Consider the following 19,344-nt stretch of genomic DNA (forward strand, 5'->3'; position numbering starts at 1 on the left):
ACCTAGCAAGTGCAGCTTCTTCCAAGAGGAGGTTGAATTCCTGGGATATATCATCTCTCAAAAAGGCATCTCAATGGACCTTCGGCGTATTGAAGCTATTACATCCTGGGAACTCCCTGGAAGCTATCATGATATTCAGGTTTTCCTTGGATTCTGCAACTTCTATCGTCGTTTCATCCGAAATTTCTCCCTTCTTGCTTTACCTCTTACCTCCCTCCTGAAAGGAAGCAAGAATGGCCGGAAACCTGGAGCAGTCTGCTTATCCCTTGCTGAAAGACTAGCATTCCGCCGTCTACTTGCTGCCTTCCAAACAGCACCTCTGCTTCGATATTTTGATCCTCAGAAACCGATTCGCCTAGAACCCGACGCGTCGAAATATGGAATGGGCGGAATTCTCTCACAACCAGACAACAACAATGTTTATCACCCAGTTGCATGTTGGTCCCGGAAATTCACTGAGACAGAGATAAATTATGGTACACCTGACCAGGAGTTATTTGCAATTGTCCACTCTTTCAAACACTGGCGCCACTACCTAGAAGGGAGTATGCATCCTATTGAGGTTCTTTCAGATCATTCTAATCTGCAGGCATTTATGCGTCAACGGAAGCTCAACGGGCGACAAGCTCGGTGGTGCCTATTCTTAACACCTTTTGACTTTGTGATCAAACATCGCCCAGGGAAAATGAACCCTGCAGATGGTCTTTCTCGAAAAGGTTATTCCAAGGAGATAGGGGACGCCCTAGATCCAGATGTGTTATCTCCATTACAGCAGCGACTTGCTAGTGAATTGGGCCCGCCTGGCCAGCGGAGCACCATGGTACAATCTTTGTGTGTGTCAGACCTGATCAGTCTGAAATCCCAGTTTGAGGCCAGGGGCGACGGAACTGCCCGGGGGGAACACCCACCTCAGCACTCCCATGGTGGAGATGATCCCGGGCACCCACGAGGTGAATGGATCGCTGCAGAATCAGCTGACTGGGCTGTCTGGGATGATTTGCGCCGCAACAGGCCAATCTCTCAGTATGGGTTAGATAATGTGAGCGCCTCAGAGAGGGCACATATATATGAGTTAAAAGTAAGTGACAATTTGTTATTGGAAATCCAACGGACCCAGGCCGAAGATCCAGAGACCCAACGCCTGAAGGCTGGTATTGAAGAGGGTCAACGAGGATTCAATGACTGGCATATAAACACTGATGGTCTAGTTGTGTTTCGGGGTCGATTGTACATTCCTGCAGCAGAGAACCTGCGTCAAAAACTTTTGGAGTTATACCACGATGATCCCCTGGCAGGCCATTTTGGCCAAACACGAACAACTGACCTGCTAAAACGCAAATTTCACTGGCTCCGATTGCATGAAGATGTGAAAGAATATGTCATGAGTTGTGCTGTGTGTCAAGGCACCACAGCACCAAGGCATCGACCCTACGGCAAAATCGAATCACTGCCAATCCCTCATCGACCTTTTGCTGAATTGTCAATGGACTTTATAACAGGCTTACCACCGGTATTAGTGGGCGATCAAATGGTTGATGCAATTCTGGTGATTGTTGACCGATATTCGAAAATGTGCCTTCTGTTCGCTGTGCCATCAACAATCAATGCAGCTATGCTTGCTGAATTGTTTCACACACATGTGGAGCTAAAATATGGGCCGCCGGACGGGATTGTCTCTGACCGAGGACCAATCTTTACCAGCAGCTTCTGGTCCAGCCTCTGCTACCTGTCCCATGTCAAATTGAGGCTGTCAACAGCGTTTCACCCCCAAACAGATGGCCAAACAGAACGGATGAACCAGACACTTGAGCACTACCTTCGCTGTTTTGTGGATACTGAACAGCTAAATTGGCCATCACTCCTCCGAACAGCTGAATTTGCCTGCAACAACGCAAAAATGCAACAACCGGTATGTCGCCTTTCCAAGCCCTATTGGGGTATTCACCGGACTTTCACATACGCATCGAGGACGATGCGCCTTCAGGAGAGGTGCCAGCAGCCACTGCACGAATACAAAAATTAGGGGAATTGCGACAGAAACTGGAGAAACACTGGCAAAACACCACTGAAGCCCAGGCGAAATACTATAACAGTCGACATAAGCCAATGGAATTCCAGCGCGGAGACTTGGTTCTCCTCTCAACAAAGAACCTGAAGTTGAAAAAGCCTGCACGAAAACTAGCCCCACGATTTATTGGGCCCTTCCGGGTGCTAGATCGAATTGGACAACAAGCCTATCGCCTTGCCCTCCCGAATCAATATGCCCGTATCCATAATGTTTTCCATGTCTCACTTCTAGAGCCCTGGACGAATCGCGATCAAAACAGTGTGGAACAGATGCCTATGCCGCAGCTGGAAGATGATGGTGAATGGGAAGTCGAAGAGGTAAAAGGAGAAAGGCGGTTCGACGGCGACCTCTACTTCTTAGTTAAATGGAAGGATTGGCCATCTGAATATAACCAATGGGTTCCCCACGACAATATGGCGAATGCGCCTGAAGCGATCAGAAAGTTCCGAAAGACAATCAAGAGAAGATAGAACGAGGGACACCAGAGTACTGTCAGATCTTCCGAGAACACCAGGCAATGTAGACTGGCCAGAAACGCCGGCCTATCTTACGGCGCCCGAGGACGGCCGCCATTAGGAGGGGGATAATTGTTAGGATATTGGGACCATGGGGCCCTATCGAGGTCCCCTATCGAGACTCTCGAGAGGCATATGTGATAGATCAGATACCCCGCAGCGGGGTTGTCCAGAGGAACAGGAGTTAAAAGGCGTGCACTGTATGTAGCTTCATCCGACAAGATTCAGTCTTGTAACAATCTCACTATACTGCTTCCTTTCCAATATCGTTATCCTTACCTGGTTGACAGGCTGATCTACACTGCCCCGTAGATCATAACATATCGCCTCCCTCTCAATCAACCTTTGCTGACCTTCAGAGCCAGTTAGACTACCTCCATCTTGAATAAAGGCTCGTGTCATATTCTTCTTCCCTTTCTGATGCTTATTTGACGTGTGGAGCTGATGGAATCCCTGTCTTAATAGAATAGCATCCTGCATTGCGACTTCTGTGCTCTTTATAAACTTTTCAAGCATCTGCTCTGCAACAACTGAAGATAGGGATTGGCTTTGAAGTTCTTGAATCTGCTTTTTCTGTTGATTCAACTGATAGAGATTGACTGGTGTTCTTCCTAAATAAAAGGATTGGTTGCTGGATGAGGAAGAAGGTGGTGTCGGTGTCTTGATGTTGAGTTTTGCAAGAACTCTCTCTGGTTTAAAAGGAATAAGACCAGCAGCTGCAAATGCACTCAATATATTGGCCTTAGAGAATGCACGGCCATGGATGCTGGAGTAGATAGATATGAAGTCTTGTTTATCAATGGCATGGATGTTGTTTTCTGCCATCTCTCTGACTTTCTGGCCGTAATAATGCTTGAGTGGCGCAAAACAGCTTATATCAAGCGGTCGAAGTAGATGAGATGAATGAGGAGGCATATATAACGGAATAATCCTTCTCTCAGTGCAGAATTGATCAAAACTAGCAGTGGCATGACTGCTATGGCCGTCAAGAATTAAAAGACGATATCTGCCAGCTGTCTGAGAAGCAGTATGCTTCTCAAACATCTCCTGAAGCCATTCAAATCCCAGAATATCATTAGTCCAGCCATTATCGCTCAAGCTGATTCTATATTCCTTTGGAATAGCTGAATACCACTGAGATTGATGCTTTTTCCCAGCCATAATGATTTGCGGAGGTAGAGCATGTCCAGAGGCGTTTATGGCAATTATTATGGTAATCCACTCGCGATTTCCAGGCTGGATAGATTTGGCATGGCTATCTCTTGTCTCTGATCCACAAATAACCTTTGCAGTTGATGCCACACCCATTTGAAAGCCAGTTTCATCCATATTGTATATATCCTGCTCTGCAATGCCGTATCTCAGGATAGTCTCTTGAACACGATTAAACCAGCCTTTTATAAGCTCCGGATCTTCACATTTGGCACGCTGATAGTCATATTGGCGGGTATATTTGGATTTGAGCTCAGGATGGCGTTGAATAAATCGGGAGACCCATTTCTCGCTGATAGAGATGTCTTTTGATGGCTTAGACCGCGCGGATAATAAAAGCTGAGCAAGATGGCGTACATTTGATACTTGAAGGGGTAGACCACGTTTATCCATGTCTAGAATCCAGTTTTTAAGGGATTCTTCTTCAGTATTTGATAGCTTGCGACAATTTGCAATTGTATGTTGGCGAGAGACAGTCCCATCGAGGCGAGTCATGAGGGTCCTTGGAGGCACATCAAAGGCTTTTGCACAGGCCGTTTTTGATGGGAATTGGCCTTTATGAAAAGCCTCAATGGCCAATTCTAGACGTTTTTCCTTCGGTATTTCAGTCATGATGAATATGGCAGTAGAAAAGTAGTATATGGGATCATATTCAGGAGAAGCGGCTTCCGACCGCGCAGCTCGGTGTCCCGCGCAGCTCGGTGTCCGATTACGTTAGTTAATTAACGCATGGATAACCATACATTCCCAGTGGACCTGAACCCAACCTGGACCGTATTAACTAGGTTACCCACTCATCGAACTTGGTCGAGAAAATCATGCAGGCCACGAGACTACTTGACGTGGAGATGAATTTGTTAACAATTTGCTTGAGAATGATATCCCTGCTCCTTCATGTTGCATGTTTCAATTTGCAGAACGTGATCACGATGAAGGATGGGTAAATACAATGGAAGAAAGAAACAACAATGGATGGACGACATTCTGGATCCCATGAAGAAACACGGGGTATGTCGAATCGGTCCCACCTGACAAGCCGTGCCCGGTAGCGTCTCCGGCCTTCATTGTATGGAACAAGGGCAAACCACGGGTGGTGATATTGAGAACAAGTCTTACCACATTTTCTTGTGAATGTGAAACACAAATGAGAAATGCGGACGTGAAACAAAACGATTGGAATGGATACTGCTGCCAGAGTTGACAGTAAGCAGAACTGGGTATGGTAGAACGAGTACATGCTAATCGGATTGCAGGGCATTAGTCCACAAAAATAGCTGGGAAAGTGAGAAACGGGCCCTTGGTCCAAGCAAGCCCCGACAGCGTGGCAGAATCCTTTTATCTCTCAAATTGGGAAGCTTTGTGTATTGCGCAGCCGTCGACAATGTTTTTACCGGAGACAATCAAGCAGAAGCAATGCACGCATCATCATTTCTTCGTGATACCTCTATTACAGCGCATCATGGGGATGTCTTTATGTCTATCCTCTCCTCAAAGGAACATTGAATGGTATAAAGAACCAGGGCATAATCGAATCTGGAAAGAAAGGGTATGCGTGCCCTATTTGAGTGTCCTTATACGGATTATACGGGGCTAACATGCTAGTCCTAGGCGAGCATTGAATACGAGAATGAGCCGGATCCTGTTCGCCGTCCTCGTTCAATATCTCGTCTCACATATGATTTATTGGCTGGTACAGCCTCGAGCCATTTTCATTTTCTTATACACGGTAATACCGGTTCCGTTCCGATCTGGCTATTTTCGGGTTTAGAGGTTGATATTATACCCAAAAGCCGATCCCAGACCGGCTTGAATCAGCTTCGGGTATCCTTGCTGGTCATTATCAACAAGGATTGATTTATTGAAACCATCATGACTCCCTTCTCTTAATAGATGCTGGGCTAGTCCATTCAGAATTACGTACCAAAGCAGATATTCAAGACGTAGATAATATGAAAGAAACCGCTGACAGGGCATGTCCTAAACAATACTGCCTTCTTACTATCATACACACCGCCCGTTATCTTAAATAACTGCTCCAACCATTGTTAGCGCGTTTGCAGCTCTCGGAAGATTCGGAATAAGATCTGTGGCCTGTCCTTGGCATTCCAAGCCTGTCATGAAATAATCTATAGAGTCGCGGAGACTCGGAGGGCTAGAATTGCCATTCCAAAAAGCAGATGCACTCAAGCCATATACCAGTGACCCTCTATCATCACATTGTGCACGATGATATAAATAAGCAGCTATTGGTTTGGACTAAAGCACGATGAGCCTGTCATCAAAGTCTTTGCCGCCCAAGACCTACACATTCTCAGGTTGTCCCAATACCTGCAGACACTTGTTGTATACCGTGATTGAACTCGATGCAATGTATTTGCGACAATTGATTATCCTTACAACGATGATGGACCCAGTGGGAAGATACGCCATGTCTTTCGCGTCCGCAATTATCACCCTTGGAGGGCTAGCATAAACTAACATCGTATAGCAGTATGAAGCAGACACACACCGCAGAAATGAAAACCTTTATTTGTCTTCCAGAGTGAACGAACCTGGGGTCGAGATTGGGAAAAGTCAACTATAAATGGATGCAGAGAAATACGACCTATATGGGATATGCTTCTGTTCATGTTCGAAGTCTAATTTGAGGTTAGACTACTTCAAACAGAATTTAAATTGCTTCACTGATTAACTGTATTCTAGGCCTTAGTCTGAGTATGAATAGTGTAGCTGAATGCTGTATCAGGCACCCCTACATGCATTAATGTTGATCACACTCAATACGCAAAAGGTGACGATTCATCCAATGTACATCATTGTCTTACCGGCAAGTCGACTTGCAAAGACTATGGCTGCAACCAATTTAGGTCATCAGTCGAAAAGTGAGCAAACAACTCGCCCATGGGCAGTTGCTCAAACTCAACGCCCGGGAAACCTGAAGTTTCGGTTATTTCAGACAAAGTCGATTGTTCAGATTGGTCGTCCACTAAAGGGTGCACAAAATGTGTGGCCACACGCATCCGGGTATCTTGTCCAAACTCGGTTCGCGATATAGGCGGACCATGAGCAGTGGGTTTGTGCTGCGTCGTTCGGAGAAGCTTGGGATCGAGAAGTTCCCAAAAGACCGGTGGCTGGAAGCGTATGGTTGTAGCTTCGTTGGTGCCACTCTGCAAATCACTTTCTGCAACCGACTGAAGATTTTGTAGGACCTCAAGCTAAGATAGGTGTAAGAGTTAATGTTCTCCTGAAGATCTTGGGCTGTGAGCTTCAGCATACTTTTTTGAGAGATCGACGGCCAATTGGCTGCGGCACGACCGAGAAATCGTGCACATGTTCCCAGATCTCTATCCGCATTTGAAGACATCTGCTGATCTTTTGCGAACTGGAAAATCCACGGAATAGTGGCTGTAGCCGCCACCAGGTGCTAATTCCCCCGCATTGCAGATTTGCTTATCCTGAGTGCATACTATTGGTCATTATCTTTCTAGGTTTCTAAAATATACAGAAGCTGGCGACAAAGTCGTTTCTGTCGTGGCTTCAGAACACTTTAATTGGGAAATGTTTTACAAGTAGGTACGAGGTCTCAGTAATCAAGACAGCTTGTGCGAGTTATATATCTCTAGGGTTATGATTGCTCGTGAAGTACTACACCCGAGTTGGCTGAGAATCCTGGAGTCCTGGAAATTTCCAAGACACGCTACACTTGAAACTGGATACTGCCTAGAGCTTAGCTCTCTCCTGGGGTCCCAATTCCCGTCTGATCGGTCCTCCACGGCTTCCATCTCCTTTGAATGTATCATTCTGAACTTCGTATTCTTTTCGAAATCGCCACTTCTGGGCCAGCTTTGATGGCAGGCGCTTTTTGAGAGCCAGCGACATGTAGTTTCCCAGGATTGGCAAGAACTTGAATGCGCTGCAAAATATTTGTTAACAAATCATACATTAACATATCAAGAGGCCACGTACTGTCCACTACCCGCACCTCCAATAAACAGATTAGCATAGTCAGGGTGGTAATCCATGACGAAATTCCCAGTTGGCGTGTCCGTATACAAGCACATAGCTAGCTTCTCGAAAGGCCGATCACCCAGCTCCGGAAGTATCTCTCGTAGGCCCTGTCTGAGACGGACCTCCCCATCCGCCGGGAAAAAGTTGCGACGCTCGCGGGGAGGGATCAAAGGCGGCGAGGAAATATTCGATGGAATAGTATTGCAGTCTTCTGGGGTTGGGGTACGGGTGTACCCCCATCCGTGAATTGCCATCTTTAATGTCCGGGTGTCTTCATGTGGGGGGAAGTTAAACCACCCAGTTGAGAAGTTTGAATAGATAGGCAGATTCTTGTACTTCTCCATCTCAGAAGACGTCAGCCGAACGTATCCCAGCACTTGCGCGGTTGACAGAGTTGAGTTGTACATAGGAACCAAGCCAGAGGCCCAGGCTCCGGTTGACAGCACAAAGTGGTCACCCTCAACCCGGGTGCCAGCGAGGGTTTTAGCATATTTGATGGCCTTCTGGGAGTCGGTTTCGAGTCCAAATATGGTCCCTCCACGACCGCAAATGAATGATACACCGAGCTCAAAGCAGTCATCCCGGAGCTGGCTAACAGCCTTCGCGGCATCTGCCCAGCCAGCTTGATGGTTGTTATGTCCAAAGAACCCAGGATTTGCGAGGTCTCCAGTCAGCACAGGGAACTGCTCCTTTGTTGAAGCCACACTTTCAAGCTTGGTCCAAGGCAAGCTCTCTTTATCAAGCGCAGCCGTTGTTTTCGTAATCCAGTAGGGGCTCGTTTTGCCAACCAAGACGTATTCGGCCGGAAAGAAAATGCCCTTGTACCTCGGTGAGTCTCTCCATTCCAAGTAGGCTTCGTATGCAAGCTCCAGGTAGTCGTCGTCCGCATAATCGAATCGAATGACTCGGGAAATATCAGAGCTAGATCCATCTGGGACCTGAGACTGTCAGCTGCCTGGGCCTGGCATATTGTAGAGAAAGCTTACCGGTGGCATATGTCGGTCGAGAACGACCACGTTCCGATAGCCCTCGGACGCGAGCTGGTAGGCCGTTGAGAGGCCAAATATTCCAGCTCCGATAATTACAATCTTGCTATCTTTGTCCATCATTGCGATATCTATCCACGCATGCGAGGTGCCAACAATAGTCAAGTCACTGCCGCTGGTTATAAGAAGCCCCATTGAAATTTTCCATACTCACATTGTCCACTAGATCATATACTTGTTACGCCGCCGCCGGAGACCTTGTATTCAGGTCAATCTCCGCTCACGTGTTCGGTATACTGGAATTCTCCGGGGTGGACTCCGCTAGATAAATCCAAGTAAGGACCAGCCTACGGTGCCGGGCAGAGTCCCGGTTGCCTATCAGATGACTTTGCTCGGCTTAATTACATCGGAAGCCGCCTTCTCATAGTTCCACGTCCGGCCCTGGCAACACGGTAGTGATCGCGTAAGTGATGTTATGTTGGTGTGTCAGGGTTTCGATCTTAGCGCGGACCTGAAAGATAATCGCATCTCCTGTTTCCCAACTTTCTTCACAGTCAAATTGGCTTCATTGTATTTCCTGGATCGTATCTTTATGTGAAGTCTCCTGCTCTCTCCTCTGCGGGACCGCTCATGAGGAAGGTCTGTTATGGCATAGCTATCCCCACGGTGAGTTCTTCGCGGCACTTACTAAACAATATCTATCTGACGGGTGCTAGGCCTTGATTGCTGGTGTCATTGCAGGGCATGTGGCCTGTAAAAACATCTATATCCGTGTATTTCGCGGTTCGAACCATTTACACGAACGTAGCGTTCTGTCCATTAGCTCATGGGTTGGGATTGCATTGACATTGTGGGTTGTTGCATGGGTGATCGCGGAGTCTATTCCAAGCTTCAATGATTTGTTGAGTCTCGTTGTAAGTGGCTGCACCACCTAGATGTACTGATTGCTAATGACCCTCTGCAGAGTTCCCTCTTTGGCAGCGTGTTCAGTTGTGAGGCTACCGATATCTATATTACGTTGACAACTAATTTATTAACTCAATCTATTAGACATTCTTCCCGCTGTTTTTTTTCTTTGGCTCCATTTGAATAAGGGACGCTATTTTTCCACGCCTGCCAAGGGTGTGCTGATACTGATCAACATCGGTGTACTGGCCATCGGCTTCACCATTGTACGCATCCTTTTTTTTATTTTTACATATAGCTGGTTCTAATACTAACATCTACTTTTAGTGTGGTTTGGGCTTATATGTTTCTGGGAAATCTATCAACGGAAGACCAATCTCAGCTGGTCTTGTGCTGACAACTCCTAGGCAATGGTTTCTTTTTGGACAGAAGAGCAGTCAACGGGTTTGTGGAGTGCAAGATCTAAAAGACACGCTCTAGCCTCCACTCGTGTACCTTCTTGCTTCTTTCTCAATTTTTGATTGGTTCATCTGTTTCATTGGAGAACGTTTGCAGAGCGAATGATTTGTGTAAATGTCCAACTTGCTGGCAAGACGAGAATATGCCGTGTCACGCAGCGTTGATTCAAGTACAAGAGTTGTTTGAACTTGGAATAGACTGCCATTAGGAAATATAAGACTCCACGAGGAAGTCGGACTACAAAGAAATGGATAGCAAGTGCCGCCCTCTTTGGAGTTTCGAAATCACTCGGAATAGCTTTCATGGGAAATGAGAATATCCAGTTTTCGGCCGAGATACTCATCCCACGTCTAGTGGTATATTGTATACATCTGAAGAGCATGTCAGATAGAATTCCGTGATGCACGTGAGCGGAATACGTTGACGGGCACCCCGGGATTCCGGCGTCCATCTCCTCGCTGCAATATGCAACACATCGATGGGGCTCCCTTCCGCTACTGCATTCTCGGCGTGAGCGATTTGGACTTGAAACTCCTAAGCTCGCCTCGCTTGTCTCTTGCAGTTTCTTGGATGTCTGCATTATTGAATATCAGCCCAGTTCAAACTCCTGCTCCGAGGTTCGCAAAGGGTGCAAATCCGGCCTTCTTCGGTGCCTGAGCTCTTTATGGATTGTGATAGATCTTTCCTGGTGACTCCCCACAAAAGGTTTCTTCTAATGTTTGACACCTAGAGCGAGCACTCTTCTCAGACTTGCTTTTCCCTTTGTTGACGGCTTTGGAGTGGTAGTGCTTCATTTTATACTTCCAGGTGCCGGAAAAGCAACTACTTCGTCAAGCACCAGTGCCAGACTCTTTAGGATAGCCGATTAAACTAAGCTTGCTCCTTTTAATCAATTGGGTCCTGTAGCTCAGTCGGTTAGAGCGTGGTGCTAATAACGCCAAGGTCGCGAGTTCGACCCTCGTCGGGACCATTCTTTTTTGCCTTTTTTTGCTTTGGTATTCTTTGATGTTTTCCGCTTTTGATGCATGTGCGTTTGTGCGTGAAAGAAACGAGCTGGCTGTTTGGCAAGAAAATAGATGCTCTTACAGTCCGGATGAGACCACACTCAATGGTGTTCGTCTCTTTTGACCATCACGGTGCTTACAGCCAATAATTTCCTTCCTGGCCCTCTGTCCTCAGACATCTCTGCTGCAGCAGAACAGAGGCCTGAGAGACCCAGGCTAATTGCATGGCGTGCATGTTTGCGGTTCTGGTTATTTAGGATTTTGTTGATTTGGGGCCACATGCACGTTTTGGTTATGGCAGGTTTCTAGAATTGCGAGTGCAGAAACATGTTCACGGAAGATTCAATCAGTCTATATAGGGCTATGCCGTAGTGCCCTTAAGGCCGCCAGGATAACACGAATGATCTAATAGTCAACAAATCGCCATAGTATTGGTTTGATTTTATTTACCTTAAATTTAACCTTTTTGCCTTCGTCTCTCCTCAAACAACCCAGAACATTCATCTACCAACACCTAACGTCTCCCACCGACGACTCAAATTCATACCAATACATTCTACTACTAAATCTACCAAAGCGCGTACGGGAGCCACTAGCCACAGACAAGAACACCCTAAACACCTCCTTCCTATCACCTTCTCAGGAACAGCAGGCCTCCTCAAAATCATTCCCTCAAGCACTCACGGATCAGCGGGCATAGGGTTCTCAGAAGGAATCATGTTCGAGTGTTGTGAGATGGGCCTTCCGCTGGAAGAGCGTCAGTGTTGGTCGGGGACGGTGTTTGATTATAGCCCTAGCCTTGCGGATCCGACGTGTGGGAGGAGTGCGGACGAGTGTTTTATTCCGCTGACGCGGTGAGGGGGGATTGGTCGGAAGTTTGGGTGGCCGACTCTTGTTATGGAGACGGGGGTTCCTGGGTCGCTGGTGAGGTTGAGGATGTTAGGTGGTTGCTTGGCTGTTCGGGGGGTGATGTGCGGGTGGTTATTGTTTTTGGCTGTTCATAGGGGTGTAAGACTGTTGGGTTGGGGAAGAAGCTGCTTGGAGAGCCTGGGGAGGAGCCTTATGTTGCTCAAATGGTTAGTATTACTATGTCTAGTGCGACTGGAGATTTGCCGCTTGTGATTGATTTGGGGGAGCTGTTGGATCGGGATACTTTGAAAGGGAAGAACGTTGTCCTCGATGCGCCGACGCTAGTTGATATTGCGCGGGCTATTTGAGTTGAGGCCGATTACACAGTTTCTATTGCTCTATATAGGATATAATACTACCTCCCACGCCCCCATTCCAAATCCCCAGCCTTTTCCTTCTTTCTTTCCCTCTCCCGGTCCCTCGCCATTCCCTTCTTCCTCCCTCCCACAATCTCCTTCTCTCGTTCCCGCGGGTCAATAACCATGAGCGAGTCTACATCATCAGGATGTTCGCGCTTCCACTTCGCATCTTTGCCCAGCGTATCCTTGCCAAAGCGGAGCTGGTGCGATAACCAGCCCTCCTCGCCTTCGTCGGCTTCGGGGTCGTTCTCGTTGGTGGCTGAGGGGTCGTCCCAGGATCGGCACGATTGGCAGTTTGCAATGAAGTGCAGGTCGCAAAGTTGAGCTTCGTCGTCTTCGGGTTCGGATTCAGGTGCTTGCTTTGTTTTGCGGGTCTCGGCGGTTTCGCGCTTGGGTTGTGGTTTTGTGGTTGAGTCTGCGTTTTCGAGCTTCGCTTTGAAGGCGTTGAAGATTTTCAGCGTCTCGTCTTCGGCTGTGCTGCTGAATCCTGCTACACCGTTTGTACCGCTGCCAACAGCGCCGGGTGGTGGCCTCTTGCGGCCTCGGATAGAGCTTTCGGGGATCATGGCTTCCAGGGCAGATTTCTTGGGACCTTCGACTGGTCCTATGGTGGCGGTCCGGCGCATGGAAGATTTGAGGTTCTCAATCTCTGCTTTCGTGCGGTCGAGTTTTGATGTCTTTGCCGGGGGCTCCTCTGCTGGCGAGCGGTCTGGTGATTCTGGATTGGGTAGCGGAATTTGAGTTGCCGGGTCTGGTTGTTTCTTTTCCGGAACAGCGCGCTTCGGCGAAGGCGACCGGGGCCGTTTCCTTTTCTGCGTCTCTGGTCTCTGTGCCGTCTCGTCTGCCTCCGGAAGCTTCGTATCGGTCACAAGCTTAGGATTGAACTTCGGCTTTGCAGGCCTTACAGGAAGCTCCTCATCGCCCTCATCACCCCCAAAACTCAACAATGTCTTACCTCCCTTCGCACCCTTCTTCTTCTTCTTCGCCGCAGGCTTCCCCTCCTCCTTCGCAGGCGCAGCAGTAACCTGCCTCTTCACCACCTTCCCAGCCAACGGCCCCAACTCCCCAACCTCACATCCCGTAACCTTAACCGGATAAACCGGCCTCTCCGTCCCCTCCACCCTCTCCGCCTCCGCAATCTTCAGCACATTAAAAATACTCTCCCCTTCTACCCTCCCAAAAAGCGTACATTGCCCATTCAACTCCCTCTCCGTATTCGCCAGCGTGATGAAAAACTGGCTCCCGTACGTTCCGTCCTCGCTCTTCGCCATCCCCACCAGTCCGCGCCGGTTATACCGCAGTCTGCTGTGCAGTTCATCGCGGAGGACAATTTTCTCGCTCGGGTCCCGCGCGTCCGGGTCCGTTTCGAACTCGGGGTACTCGTAGATGGAGGTGCCGCCGGAGCCGGTTCCTGTGGGGTCGCCGCCTTGGATGATGAAGTCCGGGTCAATGCGGTGGAAGATTGTGCCGGCGTAGTATTTGTCGGTGCAGTGTTGAAGGAAGTTGCGGCAGGTGTAGGGGGTTTGGGAGGCGAAGAGGGAGATGTGCAGGGGGCCGAAGGTTGTGTGGAGGGTAGCGGAGGCGGTTGGGTTTGGTTCTGTTGAGTAGTGGGCTGACATGGTGGTGTTTGAGTGCAGAGGTCTCGTGTCTCCAAAAAGTGTCTCGGTTTGTTATGGCGCGCGAGAATCTGTCTGCGGAAAGCAAGCCCGTGACTTCAATTTCGAATTTCGAATCGTCTAAAGGCAAAAAAGATCAATCGTAATGCATTCAGTCCGCTGTCCAGAAGGTCGCGCAATGAGCGCTGAAAGGTGTAGGTGTGAGAATCGGCGGAGTTTGAAGTTTGGAGCTCCTTTTGGATAAAGGCGGTCCCGTGATGTCACTCTACAACTTCGGCTTCTTTTCTATAAAACAATTTGCTTATACTCATATTTATACAATCTAATATACAGGGTATCAATAATCCGAGTAAACGCCATAAACATCGCGATAACACTGCTCCATATCGGGGCAACTATCCCCGTTAGCATCTCTCAATCAAACCAACAACCAGGGGATATACTCACTAGACAGCTTCCTTCCCAAATATAACATGCCACATATACTCCAACACCCTCCCACTAATGTCATCCGGCAACTCCGTCTCCATCAACCACGAATGAAACCACTCATACTCCCCATACCCCCGCTTCAGCACCTGCTCCCTCGACACCGCAAACTGCGCACAACATGCCGCCCCCACAACCTCTGGCACATTAGTATTATTGAACAACTTCTTCCACGCTTCCCCATACACATACTCCGGTCCGCGCATGGGATCCGGCGGATTGCGGAGTGGTAGGAGTTCGTTGGGGCAGCCGGGGTATGGGTTACAGCGCATATTGACGTAGCCGTTGCGCTGGACGAAGTCGGTTTTGAGGCGCTGGACGGTGATGGGGTTGGAGTGCGTGTCGAATTCCGTGTGCCAGGCTAGTGGGTAGCCGTCGCGGTGGCTGTGGAGGAAGACGATTGTCGAGGGAAGGGCATGGTAGTTGTCGAGGATGTATTGGAGGTAGACGTTGCCTTCGTGGCCTTTGTTTTTGGGGACGGTCAAGGGGGCCGTTGGGTCGTCGACTGTGTAGATGGCGTGTTGCCAGCTGGAACTGTTAACATTCTGGGGTATGCCTTTTTTTTTTTTTTCTTTTCTCTCTTGTCTTGGTGGAAGGAGGGGAGTACTCGTAGAGATCCTCAATCACCCATTCCGTATCCTCATGCTTCATTTTGCCCACCACAACTACGCGATCTGGCGTCTCGGGCATGGCAGACGCAGTCCCATTCCGCACATCCACGGGGATACTATGAAATCCATTATTCCAAAGCGACGCCAACGTAGACCTGAACAACAGCACCGATACCAAGAGTATAATAGCCAACCCCAGCCGCAAAGATGTCCTGGCCATTGTGTATATCTAGTGTTCATGCAGACAGACGGATAGATGTCCCCTATTCAAATACTCTTATGACATTCCAGTGATCCAGAGAAACGATTGCCCGCTAGAATTCGCCCACTACGGAAAATTCTTTGGTTGATCCCACCCGCACGCGTCATGGATGGGGCACTACGGGATAATGTTGCGCTATTGGGGTATTCCACCATGGATCAAGGATCGTGTTGGTAGCAGTGATGTCTGGTCATGTTGTCATTGCTTTCATGAAGACAATCCAAGTAGCGTACATAGTACATAGTATGGAGTACACTGGCAAGCGGCAACCCCTGACAACCTCCTGGAGATCGGATAAAAAAAGACCAACGGTGGCCAGCCAAGCTTAATTACCGAATGGCCAATCAGACTGCTTATATTCGGTTAGGGCCAAGTCTATCTCATCTCCACGTGACCAACTGCGATTAAATAATCTCATACTTCACTTCAACCGGAAACCTCAAATCTTGTCCGTGACATGTTCACTGCCAACATCAGACCCAGCAACCGCCTTTTTCCTCTTGGCAATCGTGAATCCACCCACAAGGAAGAACAACGCCTCAAGAATCAGAATCACTCCGAGCGTCACCATAGCACCCACAACACCAGCGACGGCCTTGGACATACCGCCAGAGTTGCGGGTGGACTGAACAGAAGCGGCAGGACACTGACTGTCAGTGTTGCCGCAGGCCTGACACCATTGATCCTGATTTGTGACAGCAATCTTCTTAGTCTGCTCGACAAAGTCCGTCCACGGGAGGACGGTGCTCGATTGTCCAAACAGCGAATACTGATCAGGTGTCGATGATCCGGTAATAGTTCCGTTATGGAAGATGAACCGCACGCTGATCTCAGACTCGGCTGGGAACGCGTCAGAGGTCGAGTTGGTCACTAGCTCCCAGGCCATCGACGAGGCGTAGTCGGGGATTCCGGTGAAGTTGACGTTCACAGAGGGCAATTGCGCGAGACCAAAGTAGGACATGAATGTGCCGTAAGAGCCGAATTGGATGTTCAGCTTGGATTTGCCTTGGGAAGTGACGATGTCCTCGAGTCCTTCCAACACCTCGCCTGCAAGACTCATGCCCTCGATAGCGCGAATTTCGTCGGACGAGTTGTACGCCAGGTTGTATTCCGAGGTACTAGCCAGCGTCAAGAGCTGGTTGTAAACCTCATCCGACAACAAACCCGACGACGGAAACTCACTGCTGGAGTTATGAATCAACGCGACATTAAGATAATCGAAGATCTTGTACGCATTCTTAAACGACATCTGCGACACATTGAACGTACTGTTCAACATCGGCGACAATGACTCATAAAACCCCTTCGTCTCCTCAACCAAGTCCTTGTACAAGGCTGAGCTGTAAAAACCCTTACTACTAGCCGTCGCAGCCTCACACCCACTCGCCTTCTGCAACCACGTCGAATCCTCGCTATTTGTCCCCGAACTCACCGTCGACAACGGAATCAACTGGTATCCTTTCAGCGGCGATTGCACGGTTGTACTATTCCGCAGCGTCTCATTCGCAGAGCTGCCAACAGGCGGATACACACCCTGCAGGAATCCCGTCGCAGAGTTCTGGAGCACCTCGTCCGACGGCGTAGAGGCGGTAATTTGCTTGGTGTTGACGGTTGGTTCGCTGATACCTGCGATTTGTAGTGGAGAGTCGGGAGAGATGTAGCGCGAGTGGTAGTAGCTGCCCGTCAGATAGACCTCGTTGTAGCCCAGGTCAGTAAGGTGGGTGTCTCCCAGGGCTTTGGCGGTTCGGTCACCGTGGCGGGCGAAGATGTACGCTCCTAGGATTTTTTCGGCTAGGGCGGGGTGTGCCATGGGCGCCAGTAGGGTCAGTAGAAGGCTAGGGGACCACATGGTGAGTTACACTGGGCAACTTGCACTCGATGTCTGAAGAGCAGTGGAGGGCTGGCAATTGAGTTGACGTCGTGAGGGGTCTGGGCTGCTAAATAGCAAACTCAATCAATGGTGACTGTCATAATGACTTTTACAAATGGGTTCCGCGGAAAAGAGAGGTCAATTGAGGGGTCTTTGCTCTAGACCCTGCATATCGGGGCAAGGAAGAGTCTCTAGTGGTCAATTCACTTGGTAATGGCTATCATTGACGGCTAAGATATATATCCCAATGCAGCCAAGCAGCCAAGACAGTGGGATCGGAGTATGCCGCGTGATCTTGACGAATCATTGAATTATCGGAAACGTTACTAATTGCTGTTAAATTACATCAAGAAAAGTGAAGAAAAGAAAAGGGAAAGAAGGGAAAGGAGAATAGACGGGTTCGAGCGAAAAAAAAAGATAAAAAAAAGAGTTCCGATGCGGGGAATCGAACCCCGATCTGCTCGGATCTGGACTGAAAACGAGCGATGCTAGCCGTTACACCACATCGGATTGTTGAAAGAAACTGCAACATAATGATATATAGCCTAATAAGGTAGTGTAATTAGAGGCAGCAACAGTCCCTACCAAGCAACATCACTGGTCATAGAACGTAGAACATAGTTAATCATGACTCGTATTACTCTATATGCTACTTCAAATACCCGTAAACCGTTTATGCACCGCCCATCAACTCGCACCCGTTCCGTACAACACCAACCATACCACCTGTCTGCATAGTTTCTGACCCTCCACCCGACAACCGCCATTCAATCTCCGCCAAACCCTCCAGCCAAGTGATTCTAGTCTGTGCAGGTACTTCCAATTGTTGTAGTTGCTCTGCCAGAGCGGACAGAATATCCGCCAGGGCCAGGCCTTTGTTGATCTTGATCGTATTCAGGGTATTGAGGCAGGATGTGACATCGCTAGTCGACAGCAGTGTAGACATGATTTCTTGGATATCTGACGGATGCGGCGCGGCAATGCAGTCGTAAATCGTCTCATTGGTGATGGTCTCTGATTCTGGACGGGGTTGATCTTTCGGTGCGTTCTTTACTGGGAGTGGTATGCCTGTTTTTGTTAGTGGCATTTCTCACTGCCATATCTGGAGGGAGCTTACTGCTTGCATGACATGCTTGGAGCACGTTCAATGCCCGACGCATATCACCCTTGCTCAGCGTAACCAGGCTATCCACTGCCTCCGGCTGAATATTCACCTTCTCCTTCTCAATCACCTGATCCACCAATGATCGAATATCGGCCTCCTTCAACGGACTAAAGCGGAACCGAGTACACCGCGACAAAAGAGCCGGCGACAATTTATGAGTGTAGTTCGCAATAATACAGAACCGGGTGTTGGCAGTATATCTTTCCATAATCCGACGAAGAGCCATCTGCGCAGTCGCTGTCATGGCATCTGCTTCATCCAGAATAATCAACTTGAACGATGCGAGGGATGATCCGGTGGACGTTGTCGGCGGCGCCATCGAGAAGATCTGCTTGGTACCTAGAAGAGAACCAGATCAGCTTCGTTCAACCTCGAGAAGCCGGTGTACGAACTGGCAAAAGTCTTGATTTGTTCGCGGACAACGTCGATGCCTCTATCGTCACTGGCGTTGAGTTCCAGCACCATCTGTCGCATATTCTTGCTCCCGTATATCCGTCTCGCAAGGGCTAGGATGGTGGATGTTTTGCCGGTTCCGGGAGGGCCGTAGAGGAGTAGATGTGGCAGTCGCTAGATACCTCAGTATAAAAATCTAAGGTCTGGTAGTAAGAATCGTACATTGCATTCAACGAATCTGTTAATCGTCGCTAGGATATCTTGGTGGCCAGAGACATCTTCAATGGTATCTGGACGGTATTTTTCCACCCTGTCAGAGTCAGTCGCGTATCCTTATCCTCAACCGGACTCAGAATACTCACCAAGGCAAGTTATCTTGAGCTTCCACCGGCAAATCAGCAGCAGTTCTCTTTGCCTTGCCATTGGCGTCTGACGAGCTAAACTGGACGTCCTTGGACACGTCCACATCCATATTATCCTCGTAGTCCGACATTTTGCAACAGAGTAGTGAT

At 48.7% G+C, this 19,344-nt stretch overlaps 6 protein-coding genes and 2 non-coding genes across 8 annotated transcripts; 1 reads left to right on the forward strand and 7 right to left on the reverse strand.

Annotated features, from left to right (window-relative positions):
- Positions 1 to 6,641: 6,641 nt before the first annotated feature.
- ACHE_51103A (uncharacterized protein) lies at positions 6,642 to 7,149 on the reverse strand (the record flags this gene model as incomplete). Its single annotated transcript, XM_043280893.1, has 2 exons — positions 6,642 to 7,010; positions 7,072 to 7,149. The coding sequence occupies 2 exons, from the start codon at positions 7,147 to 7,149 to the stop codon at positions 6,642 to 6,644; spliced, it is 447 nt and encodes a 148-aa protein (XP_043138427.1).
- Positions 7,150 to 7,515: 366 nt separating this feature from the next.
- ACHE_51104A (NAD(P)/FAD-dependent oxidoreductase) lies at positions 7,516 to 8,912 on the reverse strand (the record flags this gene model as incomplete). The annotated part of the gene is made up of 3 exons (XM_043280894.1): positions 7,516 to 7,708; positions 7,762 to 8,741; positions 8,790 to 8,912. The coding sequence occupies 3 exons, from the start codon at positions 8,910 to 8,912 to the stop codon at positions 7,516 to 7,518; spliced, it is 1,296 nt and encodes a 431-aa protein (XP_043138428.1).
- Positions 8,913 to 11,050: 2,138 nt separating this feature from the next.
- On the forward strand, positions 11,051 to 11,124 carry ACHE_t50019S. The gene has a single exon. It is a non-coding gene; the product is annotated as a tRNA-Ile (tRNA).
- Positions 11,125 to 12,422: 1,298 nt separating this feature from the next.
- On the reverse strand, positions 12,423 to 14,045 carry cwc27 (putative peptidyl-prolyl cis-trans isomerase; the record flags this gene model as incomplete). Its single annotated transcript, XM_043280895.1, has 1 exon — positions 12,423 to 14,045. The coding sequence occupies one exon, from the start codon at positions 14,043 to 14,045 to the stop codon at positions 12,423 to 12,425; it is 1,623 nt and encodes a 540-aa protein (XP_043138429.1).
- A 334-nt stretch (positions 14,046 to 14,379) lies between these two features.
- Positions 14,380 to 15,362, reverse strand: ACHE_51106A (DUF3431 domain-containing protein; the record flags this gene model as incomplete). Its single annotated transcript, XM_043280896.1, has 3 exons — positions 14,380 to 14,437; positions 14,490 to 15,059; positions 15,139 to 15,362. The coding sequence occupies 3 exons, from the start codon at positions 15,360 to 15,362 to the stop codon at positions 14,380 to 14,382; spliced, it is 852 nt and encodes a 283-aa protein (XP_043138430.1).
- Positions 15,363 to 15,843: 481 nt separating this feature from the next.
- On the reverse strand, positions 15,844 to 17,253 carry ACHE_51107A (uncharacterized protein; the record flags this gene model as incomplete). Its single annotated transcript, XM_043280898.1, has 1 exon — positions 15,844 to 17,253. One exon carries the CDS (start codon positions 17,251 to 17,253, stop codon positions 15,844 to 15,846), a length of 1,410 nt encoding a protein of 469 aa, XP_043138431.1.
- A 451-nt stretch (positions 17,254 to 17,704) lies between these two features.
- ACHE_t50020A lies at positions 17,705 to 17,784 on the reverse strand. Its single transcript has one exon. It is a non-coding gene; the product is annotated as a tRNA-Glu (tRNA).
- A 163-nt stretch (positions 17,785 to 17,947) lies between these two features.
- ACHE_51108A (replication factor C subunit 3) lies at positions 17,948 to 19,325 on the reverse strand (the record flags this gene model as incomplete). Its single annotated transcript, XM_043280899.1, has 5 exons — positions 17,948 to 18,342; positions 18,392 to 18,778; positions 18,832 to 19,006; positions 19,055 to 19,142; positions 19,195 to 19,325. 5 exons carry the CDS (start codon positions 19,323 to 19,325, stop codon positions 17,948 to 17,950), a joined length of 1,176 nt encoding a protein of 391 aa, XP_043138432.1.
- Positions 19,326 to 19,344: the final 19 nt, after the last annotated feature.

Source organism: Aspergillus chevalieri, chromosome 5 (genome assembly GCF_016861735.1).
Source record: "Aspergillus chevalieri M1 DNA, chromosome 5, nearly complete sequence".
Taxonomy (NCBI): domain Eukaryota; kingdom Fungi; phylum Ascomycota; class Eurotiomycetes; order Eurotiales; family Aspergillaceae; genus Aspergillus; species Aspergillus chevalieri.